The following is a 19,240-nucleotide window of genomic DNA, read 5'->3' as shown; positions in this document are numbered from 1 at the left end:
GTAGAATGTGGGCAATATAATCTCTCATTATCCTTATTGTATGATTATATTTTTTTGTTTAGCTGCAATTGCTATGTGCAATTTATTTGAAAATTATCTATGGTCACTGTCAGATAGGTTTCCCTAATCATTTTGGACTTCATGGACTCCTTGCTGTTCAGGTCAGGTCTCAACACAATGATGTAGCATTTTGGGGGAAAGGTGGAGCCCAGTAAGCCAGCACTGGAGGCCAAGATGGAGAAGATCTCCACAGCCACCACGTATTTCCCCTTGGTGCGCAGGTACACTGGAACAAAGGAGATCCAAACACTACAAAACAAGCTCCCAAATGCTACATTAGAGACCTGACCAGAATATCAGAGAGCAATTAATAATAAAGTGAATGAAAGAAAGCAATATTTTTTAAAAAATAAATAAAGCTGCCTTCCGATCATCTCTTTCTAAGTAATTTTCTAGGTTTATTAGTTCATTAACGGTTTAGAAACATTTATGTCCAATCTTAGACCTCCTATACTTACAGAGCAGGAAGTGCTATAAAAAGAATGCTGCTGACATATCAGCAAGAATGGTATGTCAGCACAAGTATGAGGCCTATTGATTTCTCTCATGTAAAAAGAAGCAGCTGTGAGGGAAGTGTGACTGGATCTCTCTGCACACAGAAGTCTCGACACTCCAACAGTTTTATAATGTTTAGTTTATTACGATTTACACAAACCTTCCGAGAGCCTTCGTAAATCAGTCCTCCCTGGAACTCTCAGTTGGCGCTGCTAATTGCTGCTTCCTGCAAAAACACAGGAATTGAGGTGCTTTTACGACCTTCTTATGACCTTCCATTAATCTCCCGAAACGACTTGCGTGCGGAGACGTCTGGGCTCTCTCCGCCTCCGAGCCTGAAGCCTTCCAGTTGTTCTGACTCTGCCTGTTCTGCTCCCTCCTCCTGCATTCTTTCCCAGACAAGGTCCCCCTCCCCCTCCGTGGGCTGGGAATGCAAACCTCTCCTATTGTCTCCCTTTCCTCCTTCCTCTACAGAGCCTTTTTCTTCACGCTCAGCCTCCAGCCTTTCCTCCAGCTCAGCATCGCTGGTGGGGCTCATGGAAGGGAGCTCAGAGTACTCCGAGGGCTCTCTGACAGCAGGGAACAAAAGGAAATCTAATGAATGAGATCATAAAGCTTGAGAAGAAGTGTAAAAGCTTTCTCACAATAATAATGCACAATAAAAGTAATGAGAATTATGAGAAAAATTTGGAATATACTGATCAATGAACTTCAGCAAACAAGACACCTCACCCCTAAATCAGAAGGGATAATAGAATAAAATTTAAGGTATATATTTTTCTTTTTTAATTGCTAAACCAGTGACCACAATAATCAAGAACGAGAAAATTATGTACTGTGGTAAACCATGACAATATTGTCTGTTGCTTACTATAAAGAAATAGAATACTGTATCTTATGAAAGAGACTTAATGAAAAATTCCTTAGCAAAGTCTGCTGGGATGAGCAGGCTTAGTATCCAGTGGAGCCCCATCTGATCTATCCAGTACAGGCTGCTTTTGATGAAATGTCACAAACATGCTTTACTCCATTCTGTTGCTGTTCCTCACACAAAGGGACCTAGTTATTACCTCATATGTAATTATCACACTTGTCATGACCAAATCTCCTTTGGATAAGGTCCCCATAGATTTTCAGAGAACACAAGCAAAAGTCTTTAACTGGGTAGAAAAACCCTTCCTGCCATTCCAAACAAAGGGTGAGGGAAGAGTAAAAAACTAGATTTCTGCTTTTCTCTGGAAGAGTTGTAAGACAGGATTTTAATCTGCTTATTGGTAGATAAATGCTGTTTATGCCAAGGCAGAATATTGTAGTGAGGCTGGTTCTGAAGCAAATGGCCATTTTCCAGATGGAAATAAGGGTGTCAGAAAAGAGAAAACATTTGCCTCAGTATGCTGGTGTTTATTCTGCCCATTCTCTTCCTTTTGCCACATACAGTGTGCAAACATACGACTAGTTGCACCATCAGTTATATGCTTAGGATTCCACATGAATACTACTGGCCTGGTGACCTCATCATTGGTGGACTTACCTCTCACCTCTTTGTTGCTTTGGATAAAGAAGACTTCAGTGAAATGCTAGCCACACCTCAACTGCTTAATCTCCTGTAAGAACTTCAAATATCAAATCACCAGACGGTACAGAATCATTCCCCAACTCTAAGTATATTTACTCAGAAGCAAGTTCCACTGATTTAAGTGGGATTTACTTCCAGGCAGTGGTGTGTATGTGGGAAAACATTTGCAGTAGTTGAGGGAGGAGCTGGCACTGGATGTTTTGCTGATGTAGGAAAAACTGAAGTGTCCCTCAACCCTGACACCTTCCTGATTGAAGATCAATGCCCACTGCCCGCAAGCGCCAGAGAAAATGATAATAATGGTGGTGGTGATGATAAAGTTAAAAAATATGGGGAGGGAGAGCAAAAAAAGTAGAATAAGGAAAATAAATTACATCCCCCTTCTGTGCAAAGCTACATGAAGCTTTATGTTAGGGTTGGCTGAGAGGAGATGAGGAGAAAAGTGACAGAGATCTGTGAGTGGAGAGTGGGGAGAGGCATCAAGAGAAGAGTGAGAAGGGCTCATTCACAATTAATTTTGCCCTGAATTTTCTAAAGCTCCATGTCTGGAAAGAACAGCCAAAATAGTGAAGGGGTTGAAGGCACTCTACTATAAGGAAAGGTCGCAACATTTACGACTTTTTAGTGTAGACAAATGGCAAGTAAAAGGAGATGTGATAGAAGCGTATAAAATGATACCCACTGTGTAGAAAGTGGATAGAGGGATAGAGAGCCAGTGTGGTGTAGTGGTTAAGAGCGGTTGTCTCGTAATCTGGGGAACCGGGTTCGCTTCCCTGCTCCTCCATATGCAGCTGCTGGGTGACCTTGGGCCAGTCACACTTCTCTGAAGTCTCTCAGCCCCACTCACCTCACAGTGTGTCTGTTGTGGGGGAGGAAGGGAAAGGAGAATGTTAGCCGCTTTGAGACTCCTTCGGGTAGTGATAAAGCGGGATATCAAATCCAAACTCCACTTCTTCTGACTAGATTTTTTTTTTTTGGTCATTCTGTGAAGCTGAATGGTGAAATATTCAGGACATACAAAAGAAAGTGCTTCTTCACATAATGCACAGTTAAATTATGGGATGTGTTGATACCAGTTGTGGTGGTGGTGTCCAACTGGCATGGCCCTAAAAGAGGATTAGGCAAAGCCATGCAGAATAGGACTATCCATTGTTGGAGACTATGTGCATCTCTCTACAAGTTGTTAGAAATATGTGGGTAGAGCGCTGCTGCACTCAGGTCCACCTTTTGGGCTTCCCATAATTATCTGGTTGGCCACTTAGAGGACAGAATGCTGGACTAAATAGGCCTTTGTAATGGTACAGCAGGATTCTTCTTGCTTTCATGTTCTCTGGAAGCCCTGACCTGCTCCACAGTGTGCTGGGGTGATAGGTAGGGGTGGAGAAGGAAACAGAAATCCTCCTGTCTCTGTGTTCTTCTTTAAGCCCTGCTACCATTTTTCCATCCTGATTCAAAAGTGTGTAAAGAAAAGAATGCATTAGCAATGAGATACGAAGCCCTTCTTTGCTCTGAATATTGAATTGCACCTCAAAAGTGTTTGAAATGAAGATTCTTAAAAGCCCACTTCTCTTCTGAGGTGGAGTTCTTTTTTAAATACCCCAGGTATTTAAGTCAGGCTTAGAACAAAGTCCTGGTTAAAAATATGTCACAAGTCTGAAAATGATGAGTTTTTAGACAGTGTCATCAAGCACATTTAAGACCCCAATGAAAATATCAGTATTGCCTTATAAGGGGTGGGAGAGAAATTATATTCAGCTCACATTTAAACATGAACCTGCCAAAATTTGCGTGCTCCAAAACAATGCAAGAACCAAAATACAGCCACCCTTCAAAATTCACACTTATCTAAATTTTGCAACGCGGTTCTCAAGCCAAGTAATGTATATAAAAATGCATATGCTGGGGTAAAGTGTCCACAAAATGCATATATTAGTGAAAGTAGCACACAAAACCACATTATTTTTGTGTAAATATGTGTATATTAGGCAAATTTGCATAAAATGTGTGTATTAGGAGAAAATTGCACTAAAATGCTGAAGAATTTTCATGAGGCCTGAAAAAAAAATCCGTAGCATATCTCCTAAGGATACAGCATAACATTCTCCTTGCAGTGTGGTGCCAAAGAACTACCAGCATATTCTGGCCTTGGCCTTTGCTGTCAAGGAGATCAATGAGAACCCCAAGATCTTGCCAAATATCACCTTAGGATTCCACATCTATGACAGTTACTTCAATCAAAGGATGACCTACTCGGCCGCTCTGAAACTTCCCTCCACAATTGTACCCAACTACAAGTGTAACACCCAGAAACATCTGATGGCAGTTATTGGGGGACTTGACTTTGATACCTCCATCTACTTGGCAGACATCTTGGGCGTCTACAAGATCCCACAGGTAAGATACGGCCTTGGGGATTTTATATTCATTCACCATGATCTTTTCTATCCAGAGGTTCTGCACAATAGGTTTTGTGCAATAGAGAATTAGTTATGACTTACAAAGGAGGGCAGTTTGTTCAGTGTCTGGATTCCAAACCATTCAGGGCTTTAAAAGTCAATATCAGGACTCTGAACTGAATCTGGAATTTGGACCATATGTCAAAAGTGTGCCAGCTGTCTCTGTACCAAGTTAGGAGTCCCCTAACCAAACTGAAAACCAGTCTCGAGCAATTTAATACAACTCAGGGAGTACTGCATGGATTGGCGGAACATTTCTGCAACCTATCATTAATTGAGGTAGACCCAGCCCACTTTCCCTCAGCTATGCGGTTCTCTGGCAGCACCCTCAGATCTACCTCAGTTCCCCTGTGCCACCTGCCCCATCTCTCTAAAGTGTGCAGCTCAGAACTGGGTTTCTGCAATACTCATTGGCTGGTTAGGCCTGCCCCCTGGGAAATCCCTGGACCCAGGTCTGCAGTTCTCCACAGGCGGCCTCCGGATTGCTGACATGGGGCCATGGCCAGCTTGCAATGTAGGTAAGTGGACTTGCCTTGCAAATAAATTAGAATGAATGCTAAATAAATAGCTGACATCATCTAACCGCCCCACAAACTTTGTGAAAACAAATCATAATGAATATTCAATAATAAGATAATCTGGAAATGCCCTCATACCAGTGGCTGTTGGCGTCTCATCCTTTCCCATCCCTGGCATGCTGCTATATCACTGCGTCATGGGCCAGAGAGTCTAGGGAAGATGCTTTTGTTTGACTCCCTTGTCCATGGGAAAGTGAGGTAAATGCCTACTGTCATTACAACTGTCTTTGCCACAACAGCCGCTAGAGATGCACATACCAATTCCTTCTACTATATTGATGTCCCTTTATTTCCTTCTAGCTCACTTATGGTTCCTTTGCCCTAGAGTATACCGATGAAAGCCAGTCCATTCCCTTTTACCGGATGGTCCCCAATGAAGCCCATCAGTACACTGGGATTATTCAGTTACTTTTGCACTTTGGTTGGACGTGGGTTGGGTTGCTCACTGGAGATAATCACAGTGGAGAGAGATTTGTTCAGACCCTGACACCTCTGCTGTCCCAGAAAGGTATTTGCTTGGCCTTCTCAGAGAAAACCCTGAAAACCACATATTTGACTGAGTATTATGCCATGTATTCCCAGTGGATCCAAATCTATCATGTTGTTATGGAAAGTAAAGCCAAAGTTGTTGTTTTCTATGGAGAAACAAAGTCCATGCTTGGCTTGCGAACAATGGTAGCGCTAGGTGAATTGGAAAATGTGAACAAAACATCTGTGGGCAAGGTATGGATTCTGACAGCACAGCTGGATTTCACAGCATTGGCCTTTCAAATGAGCATGGATATGCAAGTCTTCCAGGGTTCCCTCTCCTTTTCAGTTCATTCAAATGTGGTACAAGGATTCAAAGTCTTTCTTCAGGTCCAAAATCCTTTTGAGGCAAATGGAAATGGCTTTGTCAAGCAGTTCTGGGCAGAAGTCTTTCTCTGTTTATTTCCAAACTCCAGTACAGAGGAGCAGGCCAGTGGAACCTGCACTGGAGAGGAGAAGCTGGAAGATCTCCCTTCATCTGGTTTTGAGATGAGCATGACTGGCCACAGCTACAGTGTCTATAACGCTGTCTATGCAACAGCACATGTTCTACATGCCATGTTGTTGCCCAAATACAGGGCAGCAGTGGAAGAAGGCATGCAGGATCTTCAAATGCTACAGCCTTGGCAGGTAATGCCTTCAATGAGATACAATTTACTTGGCATGGACAGTGACCTGGAAATTAGTGTAGATTACCACCCAGCACTCTGATTGGATAAAATAAATAATTAAAAACCGTAAATACCCCAGAATTGACATTTAATTTGTCCATCCATGCTGGATGTTGGTTAAAAAAAAGATGCTGGATAGGAAAACATTATTTTAAGTTATCTTGAGCTCAACACTTGCTTTTGGAAAATGACAAAACAATTATTAAATCAAAAGTAATTGCCCCTTGCAACACAGGACTCATCCTTACAGTGGTGCCTCGCAAGACGAAAAGAATCCGTTCTGCGATTCTCTTCGTCTATCGGTTTTTTCGTCTTGCGAAGCAAGCCCATTGACGGATTAGTGGATTAGCGCTATTAGCAGCTTTTAGCGGCTTTTAGTGGCTTATCTGCTGATCGGATCAGCTGATAAGCGGCTTAGCGGCTTAGAAAAAGAGGGGGGGAGGGAAAAAAACCCAGCAGGAACTCACAAGACATTTTCATTTTGCGAAGCAAGCCCATAGAAGATTCGTTTTGCGAAGCACCTCCAAAATGGAAAACCCTTTCGTCTAGCGAGTTTTCCGTCTTGCGGGGCACCATTGTACTGCCATTTAATGTAGATAGTAACCTTCCCACACCTCCATTAATTCTCTGTTACCCGTATGACATTCTTCAAATCACTGTCTTCCCACACTTCCTTCCATCAGTCTGGACTTTCTTATTCTACGAATTCTTCAAAAAGAAACCGGCATGGAAAATTCTGGGTTGAGGGAGGGAAAGTTGAAGAAGGTAGTGATTTTGAGGAGAGTAGCTTTGGGTACCTCTAGATCCTCACTTTTCCTGAAATTTGCTTGCACAAAGCTTACTTAGTGGTCACGTCCCCAACCATTTTCAAAACCACAAAACATGTGACAAGGCGCTTTTATTTCTGCAAACCTAATATTCTGGCATGTGCATAGTATGTGGAGAAATTCTCAGTCTCAGTCAGTTTTATTGCACATAGCCAAAGGCTGCCACAATGTACACAGAATTATTTGACAATTAAAAGAAAATATACTGAATTGGTAAAAAAAAGACTTAAAACATTTATATTATTAAAACATTACATACTCTAAACAAAGCTATAAAAGTACCCCGATGTACAAATAAAAACATTAAACAATAAAATTCATACGTTAAAATCATCACATGGTCACTAATGTTAAAAACAATATCAATTAATACAGTGTGCAATTTATACTCAGAGTTTGGTGACAAAGATAGAGCATAGCCTGAGGTAGATAGATGGGGTCAAATAAATTAATCTCCTTTACAGTTAATGGCTACCTTGGCTATATAATTTGCTCTAATTTTCCTAGCAGCAGTTGCAAAAAGTGCTACCCGCCAGGTCACATACTTATCTGTGTCTGCAAGGAGATATAACGTCATGTCAAGGGGGTTCTGGCCAGGGGACCCTGTCATTATAGGTACCAAAAATCTTTTTCTTGCATCGTTATATAACGGACAGTGCAAGATATAATGCATAAGGTCCTCATGTGGAGAAATTCACCCCAGAAAATACCAACCATTTGGAGGCATTACTTCATAGTTTCTGTTTTCCTTTCAATGCAGCTCCATCCCTTCCTTAGGAGTGTCTCCTTTAACAACTCTGCTGGAGAAACTGTATCTTTTGGTGAGAACAGGGAAGTAGAAGCTGGCTTTGATATTACTAACATGGTCACTTTTCCAAATAATTCCTTTGTGAGAGTCAAGGTTGGAAGGATGGATTTGGAGGCTGACCCAGGTCAGGAATTCTCCACTGATGACAACCAAATGGTGTGGCACAGAAGTTTTCACCAGGTGGGGCGTAATTCCAACATCCATGAGATATAGGAAAACAAAATATTACACACTTATCGATCATCAGCCCAGCACATACCTGGTTTTCCAGCATGGTTCAAAACATTTTCTGCACTACATTCCATGAGCTTGCTGGATCAGGCCAATGGCTGTCTGTGGTAAACTCGTAAGCAGGAACTGAGTACAAAAGCGCTCTTCCCTCTTGTGGTTTTCTTGTTGTGGCATCATGGGTGCCTGAAGGGGGCTAAAAAATGGTCAGTTTGGTCCTGCCTTTGGAGTAAGTAGTTTAGTGTCTTCTTACTTCTAGCTGTGGGTTGGAAAACAGAAGGCAAACATGCTCTTAATTTCTCTGTGCTAAAATTTTTAAGCATTCATTTAATTGGGTGGGACCAACATGGTTTGAAAAATACATATTGCAAATATGCAAATATTAGGATAAGATAGACATTTAAATGTGAATTTAGTTGTGGATTAATGTGGAAATGGGATGTAGTGAATTTATGATTAAACACAGTGCCTTTTTTTCTAAAAAAATGTTTAGGGGTACTCTCATTTTGACTCAAAACCACCATTTTATAGTTCAAATCGGGAAAAATAAATACAGTAAATGGACAAAGGTAGAAAGATTCACAAAATGTTTAGAGGTACAGGTATGCGTACTCCTGCACCCCCCCCCCCAGGAAAAAAGGACTGATTAAACATATGAAATTCATTTGGACAGGAAATATACTGATTTGTCCTTTCCAAAATGCCGCACCCTGTACCTCCAAATAAAAGAAGTACCGCAATTTCCTTCCAATCCTCTACCCCATATACTATTTGCCTTTTAAGGTTTTGTTTATAGAAAACAGCACATTTAGGGACAAACAGCAGCCAAGGGACGCGGGTGGCGCTGTGGGTTAAACCACAGAGCCTAGGACTTGCCGATCAGAAGGTCAGCGGTTCGAATCCCCGCGACAGGGTGAGCTCCCATTGCTCGGTCCCTGCTCCTGCCATCCTAGCAGTTCGAAAGCACGTCAAAGTGCAAGTAGATAAATACGTACCGCTCCGATGGGAAGGTAAACGGCGTTTCCATGTGCTTCTCTGGTTCGCCAGAAGTGGCTTAGTCCTGCTGGCCACATGACCCGGAAGCTGTACGTCAGCTCGCTCGGCCAATAAAGCAAGATGAGCGCAGCAACCCCAGAGTCCACCACGATTGGACCTTATGGTCAGGGGTCCCTTTACCTTTTAGCAGCCAACTTTGAGCAGCAATGCAGTCTAGGCCCCCAGGACAGATCAGCAGTGTGCTTTATCTTAAAAATAAAAGCCCTTCTCCAGTATTCTCAAAAGAACTTGTGAGGGTTCAAACTAAGAAAGGCTGGACATGCTCAGTGCATAAATTCCACCCACAATGCCTTCCTGTGCATGGCAGCAAGTGTGAAGGGGACTTCTAACTGCATTTGGCTAAGTCGTTTAGAAGCCTCCTCCTCATATTTGGGAACCATGATAATCACTCAAAGTTACAAATCACAAGGAGACTTCTAAGCATGTTCATTATTTCAGACCTTCCCATTCAGTATGGTAAAATTGTTGGTGGAAGAGGTATTCTCTTTATGTATGGAGACAAAATGGGAAGAGCGGGTGAAAATTAGCCCCCAATCCCCTTCCCAGTTTGAGCTGTCATGCTTGCTTTTTGAATGCCTGAAGGGGGGGTCAAAGATGGTCAAGTTTGGTCCTGCCTTTGGAATAAGTAGTTTAGTGTCTTCTTACTTCTAGCTGTGGGTTGGGAAACAGAAGGCAAACATGCTATGAATTTCTGTCTGCTAAAATTTTAAAGCATTTATTTAAATGGGCAGGTTCCACCCCTTTCTGTGTGCAACCCAAGTTGTCCTCCTGGTTCCAGCAAGGAGAAGAAGGAGGGGGAGCCATTCTGCTGCTATAATTGTGCTCCATGTCCTCAAGGCAAGATTTCATCCCAAAAGGGTAAGAGACACAAGAGGTATACCTTTCAAACTATACGTCATGTTAGAACTTGTTGAAAAGATTAAGCAAATAACTGGTACATATTATTTGATTGGAGAATGGCAGCACACATTTTTAGAGAACTGCACATACTTCAAGGCAACAGTATTTGGGTTATGTGTTGGTGAAAGGAGTGCAATTTAGATAACCTTCCCCTTCAAAGGGCAACGAAATGAAATTTCTCCTCCATCCCTATTGGAAGACAGCCCCCATAAAGGAATATGGACCTTTCTGTCAGGGAACTGACATCGGAGCCAGAGGCGGAGGGAAGGCTCCCAAGTGATGCTGGAGAGGGACCCAGCAGGGAGAGAGGCAGCTCATCAGCTGGGGAAGGAAATCAGCACAACACCAGGGATAAAGGGGGGCAGATGGGGGAATCGGCGAGAGGGCTCCAGGACTCTTCGCCGGACACCAGCGGGGAGAGCACGGGTCCTCCGCTACCCACACCCTCCCTGCGCAGAAGACTTCCACGCAGGGAGAGTACGAGGAGACTTGGCGTCAAACAGCTTTTATGCTGGAAAAGGTTTAAGAAACGCCCACTGACGGATTCTGCTAGTGACTGAAGCAGCCACGAAGTGAAGGGCTGTCCAGACAGAAAGGTTTAACCAGGCAACACAGCCAGGAGTGGCGGCAACTTACGCACGAGCAACCCCTATTATTATTACACTTTCCTAACAAGAAAAGTTTTATAAAAGATCTCATCTTTGTCAGAGATTAAAATCCAGCAATCAATACTGAGGTACATGGAGCAATGAACTGAGTATAAGACACTTTCCTTAGCTCCCGTGCTGAGCAATTCATAGAATTTATTGTTAGCCCCCCCATTGACCAAGTAAACTGCACAATGTAGTTTATATTGGTGACAAGGAAAAAACAGGTATATAAAGGAGAATGCCAAGATCCAGGTATGGGGCAAGTACTCTTTGGAGAGCCAGTGTGGTGTAGTGGTTAAGAGCGGTAGTCACGTAATCTGGGTAACCGGGTTCGCGTCTCCGCTCCTCCAGATGCAGCTGCTGGGTGACCTTGGGCCAGTCACACTTCTTTGAGGTCTCTCAGCCCCACTCACCTCACAGAGTGTTTGTTGTGGGGGAGGAAGGGAAAGGAGATTGTTAGCCGCTTTGAGACTCCTGAAGGGGAGTGAAAGGCGGGATATCAAATCCAAACTCTTCTTCTTCTTCTTGGTTAGAGAATCCCAGCAGAGATTTAAAATCAAAAATATTAAGAAAAGTAAAGCATGGCAAGATAAGCTGTTAGAGCTTTAAAATATGCCCTTCTAAGTTCTTTCCAAAAGACCACACATTGGTAAGTTAAAAATTGGGTTACTACTATTAAAATATCAAGTTCATGTGCTTTTCCACACATCAGTAAGAAAACCCAGGCAGTAAAACTTGGATTAGCTACAATAATAAAAGTACCTAAATTATTGGTATAAGGAGCACAAGAATGGCTTGTAACAGCCATGCAGTCTGATCTTGGAGCAAGCAGTTCAGACATCATCAAACTCTGAGCTTCTAAAGTAGATTTAGGACCCGGAGGCTTGATTACCTAGTACCTCCCAAGATGAGCTAAGCCTGGCAGGATAGCTTACTCTATGGTCTTAACCCCTTCATTCATTAATTAGACTTAAGCCTGACTGGTTATCCCACAGCTTCTGGGGAGTTAGCAAGCCAGTACAGAACACCCCACATAACCCATCACACAGTGCTGAGGTGGGGTTCTCGTGCATCACTTTGAGTCTAGCCTGTTTGGAAACTTCCGTGATACTCCTAATCTAACCTGAAGAGATACTGCCAACATTAGTAGCTGCTCTGCAACATATCTGAAATCTGAGTGTTTTTCCTCTCTCTCCAGACATGGATGAATGTGTTGCATGCCGTGAAGATCACTATCCAAATAGGGACCAATCACAATGCATTCTAAAGACAATCAACTTCCTGTCTTTTAAAGAGCCTCTGGGGATAAGCTTAGCATGTTTTTCTCTTTCTCTCTCTCTCCTCACACTGGTGGTCCTTGTCATCTTCATTAAACATCAGGACACACCCATTGTCAGAGCAAACAATCGGGACCTCACCTACACTCTCCTCACTTCTCTCCTGCTCTGCTTTCTCTGCCCATTGATCTTCCTCAGCCCTCCAGAAAGAGTCAGCTGCCTGCTCCGACAAATGGCATTTGGCCTTGTTTTCACAGTGACCGTTTCTTGTGTTTTGGCCAAAACGATCATAGTGGTTCTGGCCTTTGTGGCCACCAAACCAGGATCCAGAATGAAGAAGTGGGTGGGGAAAAGGCTTGGAAGCACCATTGTGTTGTCATGTACCATTATCCAAGTGGGCATTTGCACTGTGTGGTTAGGAACCTCTCCCCCATTTCCTGATTCTGACATGCACTCTGTGATGAGGGATATCATTCTAGGCTGCAACGAAGGGTCAGTTGCCCTGTTTTACTATGTCTTGGGCTACATGGGCTTTTTGGCCATTTTCAGCTTTGTTGTGGCCTTTTTTGCCAGGAAACTTCCTGAGAGCTTCAATGAGGCCAAATTCATCACCTTCAGCATGTTGTTGTTTTGTAGTGTTTGGATCTCATTTGTTCCGGTCTACCTGAGCACCAAGGGGAAATACATGGTGGCTGTGGAGATCTTCTCCATCTTGGCCTCCAGTGCTGGCTTACTGGGCTCCATCTTTTTCCCAAAATGCTACATCATTGTGTTGAGACCTGACCTGAACAGGAAGGAGAAGTTAATAAAGAGGAAATAATAAATTATCCTATCATCTCTGTTTTTATTCTAGTAGAAAATGGGCAATATAATTTCTCATTATCCTTATTATATAACTATATTGTGAGTGTTTTTAGCTGCGATTGCTATGTGCAATTTCTTTAACAATTCTCTGTGGTCTCTGTGAGACAGGTTCCCTAATATCTTTGGACTCCATGGTGCATTTGGAAAACAAGCTGTAATGGATACCACAAAATATTGAGGCCTGAGTAGAATATGAGAGAATGATTGATTAGAAACCAAACGAGAAAACAATATATTGGGAGGCATTTTTTTTATGTAAAAAAGATTCATCTCTTTGTTCCTTCCAAATCCTTTTTAAAGTACGAAAGGGTTCAGTTGAGCTGCTAGTATCGTGATAAACAAGTCTCATTTATTTCAGTAGTTGCAGATAATATTTGCTAGACCATTTGTGGGGTTCATTTTTACTTAAGTTTAGTAGATAAAAAAGTTAGGGTTTTTAATAGCCTTATATTTATAAGATGGTAGGTTTCCGGGCAAGCCCACGATCAATGGTGGTTGTTCGCAGGCCTCCAGGGGTTGTGAAGAAGTTCAGGCATGGGAGAGGTAGGAAATGAGGCATGAATCCTCTCGATGCTCTTCAGTGGGGTCTGGGGAGTTCACTGCATCCTGCAGTGTCGTGCAGTTTTGTGTCTGCCAATTTAGAAGGCAGAACAGGAGTGATCTAGAAGTGTGTCCTTGCCATGGACAAGCCTCTGTTACCGGCATGCTTTGTGGAAGGTTCCTCCTTAATTTGGATAATTAGCATTAATCAAGAGGTGCTCCTGAAACAACATATGCAAATGGGCTGCAATTAATCAGCTGCCCAAAGAATCAGGAAGGTATTTTGAACGGTTTTCGGAAGTTTGAGAATCCCTACAACAGCCGTGAAAGGAAAGGGGGAGGAAAAGGTGCTTTGCACTTTCTTATGGTTTTCTTTTTGTTCTGCTGTCCTCCTCTACACAATGAAGAGGTGTGTGTAGTTGCTACTTTGAAAAGAGGGGTGGGGGCTCCCAATTTATTCTCTACAAGGAATTTAGTAAGGTTTTGCTATGCTGCCCCCCTCAGCTGAGGGTGAATGGATTTTATTTACAACAACTTCTAAATGGGGGGTGTTGCAGGGCGAATGCAGTGGGGGAAAGAAAAAATGACCCAAAGCTGGACAGTTGTTGAAGAGAGGCTGAATATGAGGAAAGATTTTGCGGTGTGTTGTGTGCCAAGAATGAATTGCAGAGAGGAATTTAATGGCGGAAGTCTGGAAAGTTTACTCTGCGAGTTATTTATGGCTGCGGTTCACATGTTAGTTTGATAAAAGCGGAATGGAATGGAATGTGACCTTGTACCACTCAGACAAATACTGCAAAAAAGGAGCAACAAGAAAAACAACTGAACTCTTTCAGCACAGCAGGTCTGGAACAAAAATGAAGATGAAAGAGTACACATGTGAAATGGATTATAAATATATAAGATGTAGCTGAGGTTGCTGTTTGTAAGGTGAAAATTAGACAGCTGGAAGAGCAGCTTAATGACAAGTGAAGGATGTCAACTGGAGACTAAATAAGAAAGGAAGCAGCTAAAGGGGAATATGGTTCCAACAGGAACAGGAAACCTGATTTTAATAAATTGTATTAAATTTCAATAATTTGGTTCCATTTGTAATCATTTTAAAAATTAATAAAAAATTTATTTATTTATTTATTTATTTATTTATTTATTTATTTATTCCTTGATATTTTATATCATTTATGAATACAACCCACCTTCATATTACAGTATATGATGATATTTTAATTTTACCATTTTTGTTTTTATTCTGTTCGGGTCTATAACTGCATAATAAAGGACCTGTATTTTCAATCCTGTAAAGAGTGTGTAATCTGTCCCTCCCCTCTGGCTCTTGGCCGAAAATCGTGGAAATCACATCTTTTGGTGGTGTGCGTGCACACACACACACACACTTCTATGTGTATTTGCGTGTGTGATTGAAGTGGTATATTAAAAAGTGTCTCCATTTGCAATAAAGAGGGTTGGAAGAAGCTGTCAATTTTGACTTTACCAGTATCTCATTCTTTCCATCTTAAATTCAGTTCTGCACAGTTTTTGCATCAATCTGTGATTCTTTTTATTTAAAAAACCCTCATGAAAACTCTTAAGTATTTTAGTGTCAATTTCTCCCAGTAAACACATTTTTCAATAAAGTCACGACACTTTTGCAAGTGTTCACTATGCATTTTTTGACGTTTTCCCCAATGATACCGGCTAACTCTATGGGGCTGAGGACAACTCAGCCCCCCCCAGTATGTGGGGACAGGGCTGAGCCCCCCAATCTTGAGGGACTGAGCCCTGACAGGCCTCCCTGGCAGGCCTCTTCACCATGGTGTAGGTTCCCACCAGTCTTCCCTGCTGTGTCAAAGGCATAGCTGTCAACTTTTCCCTTTTTTAAAGGGAAATTCCCTTATTCCAAATAGGATTCCTCGCAAGAAAAGGGAAATGTTGACAGCTATGGAAAGGTCCTGCTGGGCAGAGGGCCCCTTCCCAGGCCTTGTGGCCTCCTCACGGCACACGTGATGTCGGTGCCTCTACCCATAAAATATGCATTTTTGTAAACATTGGTTGAAGAACAACATCATAATTTTTAGATAAGTGCAGATTTCTAAGGAGGGTTGTGTTTCGATTCTCATATTGTTTCAGAAAGTACAAATCAGATCGTCTTGGTTTTAAATGCAAACTGAATTGAATGCCCCCTGCCCCGAATTCTTTGTAGTCAAATAACCTATTTATTTACTTCTTTTCTTTATATGATACTTTCAGGAAGCATATTAATGGGAATCTTTAAAATATACATCCAGGTGTGCGATTCACCCTCCCAATCTCAATATACATTGGTTGAGAATAAGCGAAGCAATTTCCCCTTCCCCTTCAAAAATAGACGTTCAGATGGACTGGTTCAAGACATTTTGGCACCCAAAGTGAACTACAAAATGCCTCCCCCAATGCCAGAGAAGAAGGGGCACTTTTTTTGTCCTGTAAAGTGACAGAAACCACTTTGAATGAAACATCACAAACATGTTTTTTTCGTCATTTGTTTGATGCTCCTGATGTAAAGAGACCTAGTTATTGCCTCACCTGTAATTATCACTCTGGTCATGACTAAGTCTCCCTTGGATAATGTCTCAATAGATTTCCACAGAATACCAGCCAAAGTCTAAACATGAGAATATAAAAAAAACCTTCTTGTGATTCTAAACAAGGGAGAGGGCAGAGGAAGAGGAAGGATTTCTGCTGTTGTCTTTGTCAAGTTGTAGAATAGGATCTCGTTGTCTTTGTCCATGGAGTTTGTCCATGGAAATCAGCCCTGATTGCTCACTGGAAGGACAGATCCTGAAGCTGAGGCTCCAATACTTTGGCCACCTCATGAGAAGAGAAGATTCCCTGGAAAAGACCCTGATGTTGGGAAAGATTAAGGACACAAGGAGAAGGGGACAACAGAGGAGGAGATGGTTGGACAGTGTTCTTGAAGCTACCAACGAGTCTGACCAAGCTGCGGGAGACAGTGGAAGACAGGAGTGCCTGGCGTGCTCTGGTCCATGGGGTCACGAAGAGTTGGACATGACTAAATGACTAAACAACAACAGGATAGAATCTTAATCTGTGAATTGGTGAGGAAATGCTGTTCCTGTCAAGGCAAAATATTCTACTGAGGGTGGTTCTGGAACTAAGGTTCATGTTCTAGACAGAAATAAGGGTGTCTGATGACGAAGAATATTTGTCTCAGTATGCTGTTGTTTATTGTGTCCGTTCTCTTTCATCTGCCGCATTTGGTGTGCAAACATTCCATGAATTGCACCGTCCATGATCTGTCCAGAATTCCACATGAATACTACCAACCTGGTGATCTTATGATTGGCGGAGTTGCTTCCCATCTCTTTACTGCTTTTGAGAAAGAAGACTTCAGAGAAAGGCTAACTACCCATCAGCTTCTTAATACCTTGTAAGGACATGTCAAAGAATCAGCTGGTACAGAAACATCCCCCAACCCTGAACATGCTTAAATTTACCTATCGTAGTTTAAAATGGAAAGCCCTTCTCTATTCTGAATAGAGTAGAGGCTTTACCTTAGAAAGTTTGGGGGGAGGGATCTTGAAAGCTCACCTCTCCTTTGAGGTGGAGATCTAAGAGCCCTAGATGTTCTCATCAAACTCAGACAAGATTTATAGGATACTCCTAGTTAAAAATGTGTCACAGGTCAGAAAATGATGAGAACCACTTCCCTAAGCTAGGCTACCTACTTCTCAGCATTTCGACACAACTTTTTGTTAGATCAAATCAATACCTGCAGATAAATGTTTTGTACATGTTTGTACTTTGTGCTTTCAAAATGTTTTATGGCCTCTGTTGATGTCAGTGTGTGAGTATCAAAGTTTGATGACTTGTGGTGCAGACCAGTTCAGCTACTTAGTGAGAGGAAGACAGGAAGGGGAAAGAGATTCAATTGTGTTTAAAATTTATAGACAGAGCCTGGATCAGGTACATTCATTTTGTTTGACTTTGGGAACAACAGTCAGTGATTGGCTGAAGGTTCTGAACCCAAGAAGTCAGCATAAAATTCTCATTGCAGTGTTGTGCCAAAGAACTACCAGCATATTCTGGCATTGCTATTTGCTGTCAAGGAGATCAATGAGAACCCCAAGATCTTGCCTAATATCACAATGGGATTCCATATCTATGACAGTTACTTCAATCAAAGGATGACCTACCGGGCTGCTCTGAACCTTCCCTCCACACTTATACCCAACTACAAGTGTGACACTCAGAAACATCTGATGGCAGTTATTGGGGGACTTGACATGGATTCCTCCCTTCAAATGGCAGACATACTGGGCATCTACAAGATTCCTCAGGTAAGATGCCTTGGAGATTTCACATTCATTCACCATGGATGAATCCTTTCCCGTCCCTGGCATGCTGCTATATCACTGCCTCATGGGCCAGAGAGTCTAGGGAAGATGCTTTTGTTTTTTTTTTTTGCAGTTAGATTTTTATTCAGTTTTTCATTTACTTATATTGATTACAACATAATTACATATTTACACTTTTTGAGCTTCCACCAGCACCTCCCACAATCATCCATTGTTCTTATTTCCTCGCATTTTCCTATATAGTATTGCTAGTTTACCATTAGTTTACACTTCTCTATTCCTATCTTGCAATATTCCTTACCGTATTACAAAGTCTCTTTGAACCCCACTAGCGTTGTTTGTTGATCACATATAGTTTCCAGATATGCCGCAAACTTCCCCCAGTCCTCGGTGAATTTTTGATCTTTTTGATATCTTATTCTTCCAGTCAATTTGTCTAATTCCGCGTAATCTATAAGTTTCATCCTCCAGTCGCTCAGAGTCGGCATTTCCTCCTGTCTCCACCTCTGGGCCATCAGTATTCTTGCCGCTGTCGCGGCATATTGGAACAATTTATAGTCCCGTCTTTTTATCTCTCTTCCTGTTATACCTAGTAGGAAGGACTCTGGCTTCTTAACAAACGAATATTTAAAGATCTTTTTCAATTCACAATAAATCGATTCCCAGAAGCCCCTCACCTTCCTACAATCCCACCACATATGGAAGAGAGATCCCTCTTTTTCTTTGCATTTCCAGCACTTGTTACATGTCTTATACATTTTTGACAACTTTGCCGGTGTGATATACCACCTGTACACCATCTTCATTATATTTTCTTTCAGTGCTGTACATGCAGTAAATTTCATATTTTCGTTCCATACCTTTTCCCAATCCTCTAGTTGTATGCTGTGACCAAGATCTCTGGCCCACTTAATCATGACCGACTTGATTTCTTCGTCCTTTGTTTGCCATTCTAAAAGTATTTTGTACATTTTCGAAATTATCTTAACATCATTGTCAATTATATCTAATTGAAATTTAGACGCTTTTTCCATATATCCCCTTTCTTTTAGATCCTTGTTAAACATTGCATTTGCCTGGAAATAATGTAACCAATCATAGACCTGATCCTTCACTTGTTCATATGGCTTAAATTTCCATTTCTCCCCCTCTTTCACTACCAATTCACCATAAGTTATCCAATTTGATCTCATATTCGTTTTTTTTACCGACATTACCTCTAGTGGAGACAACCAATGCGGAGTTTTAAATTCCAGAATATTTTTGTACCTGTCCCAAACTTCTATTTTCTTCATGTTTTGTACATGTTTGTACTTTGTGCTTTCAAAATGTTTTATGGCCTCTGTTGATGTCAGTGTGTGAGTATCAAAG

At 41.9% G+C, this 19,240-nt stretch overlaps 2 protein-coding genes across 2 annotated transcripts; both read left to right on the top strand.

Annotated features, from left to right (window-relative positions):
- The first annotated feature begins 1,928 nt into the window (after positions 1-1,928).
- LOC309516071 (vomeronasal type-2 receptor 26-like) lies at positions 1,929-12,948 on the top strand. Its single transcript, XM_082194580.1, has 5 exons — positions 1,929-2,161; positions 4,243-4,525; positions 7,952-8,179; positions 10,015-10,141; positions 12,032-12,948. The coding sequence occupies exons 1-5, from the start codon at positions 1,947-1,949 to the stop codon at positions 12,928-12,930; spliced, it is 1,752 nt and encodes a 583-aa protein (XP_082050706.1). The 5' UTR covers positions 1,929-1,946; the 3' UTR covers positions 12,931-12,948.
- A 3,565-nt stretch (positions 12,949-16,513) lies between these two features.
- Positions 16,514-17,962, top strand: LOC309516056 (vomeronasal type-2 receptor 26-like). The gene is made up of 2 exons (XM_082194561.1): positions 16,514-16,941; positions 17,569-17,962. The coding sequence occupies exons 1-2, from the start codon at positions 16,703-16,705 to the stop codon at positions 17,891-17,893; spliced, it is 564 nt and encodes a 187-aa protein (XP_082050687.1). The 5' UTR covers positions 16,514-16,702; the 3' UTR covers positions 17,894-17,962.
- The last annotated feature ends 1,278 nt before the right edge of the window (positions 17,963-19,240 follow it).

Source organism: Podarcis vaucheri, assembly GCF_965113315.1.
Source record: "Podarcis vaucheri genome assembly, chromosome: 13".
In the NCBI taxonomy this organism is placed as follows: Eukaryota; Metazoa; Chordata; class Lepidosauria; order Squamata; family Lacertidae; genus Podarcis; species Podarcis vaucheri.
The sequence above is the reverse complement of the archived record's forward strand: the minus strand, read 5'-3'. Positions and strand labels throughout refer to the sequence as shown.

Excerpts from the sequence above, each read along its gene's own strand:
- LOC309516071 (XM_082194580.1), top strand. The coding sequence starts at position 1,947 with ATGCTGGTGTTTATTCTGCCCATTCTCTTCCTTTTGCCACATACAGTG. Across the intron at positions 2,162-4,242 it reads CCTCAACTGCTTAATCTCCT|TGTGGTGCCAAAGAACTACC; the intron begins GTAAGAACTTCA and ends TTCTCCTTGCAG. Across the intron at positions 4,526-7,951 it reads GCGTCTACAAGATCCCACAG|CTCCATCCCTTCCTTAGGAG; the intron begins GTAAGATACGGC and ends CTTTCAATGCAG.
- LOC309516056 (XM_082194561.1), top strand. The coding sequence starts at position 16,703 with ATGACGAAGAATATTTGTCTCAGTATGCTGTTGTTTATTGTGTCCGTT. Across the intron at positions 16,942-17,568 it reads CATCAGCTTCTTAATACCTT|TGTTGTGCCAAAGAACTACC; the intron begins GTAAGGACATGT and ends TTCTCATTGCAG.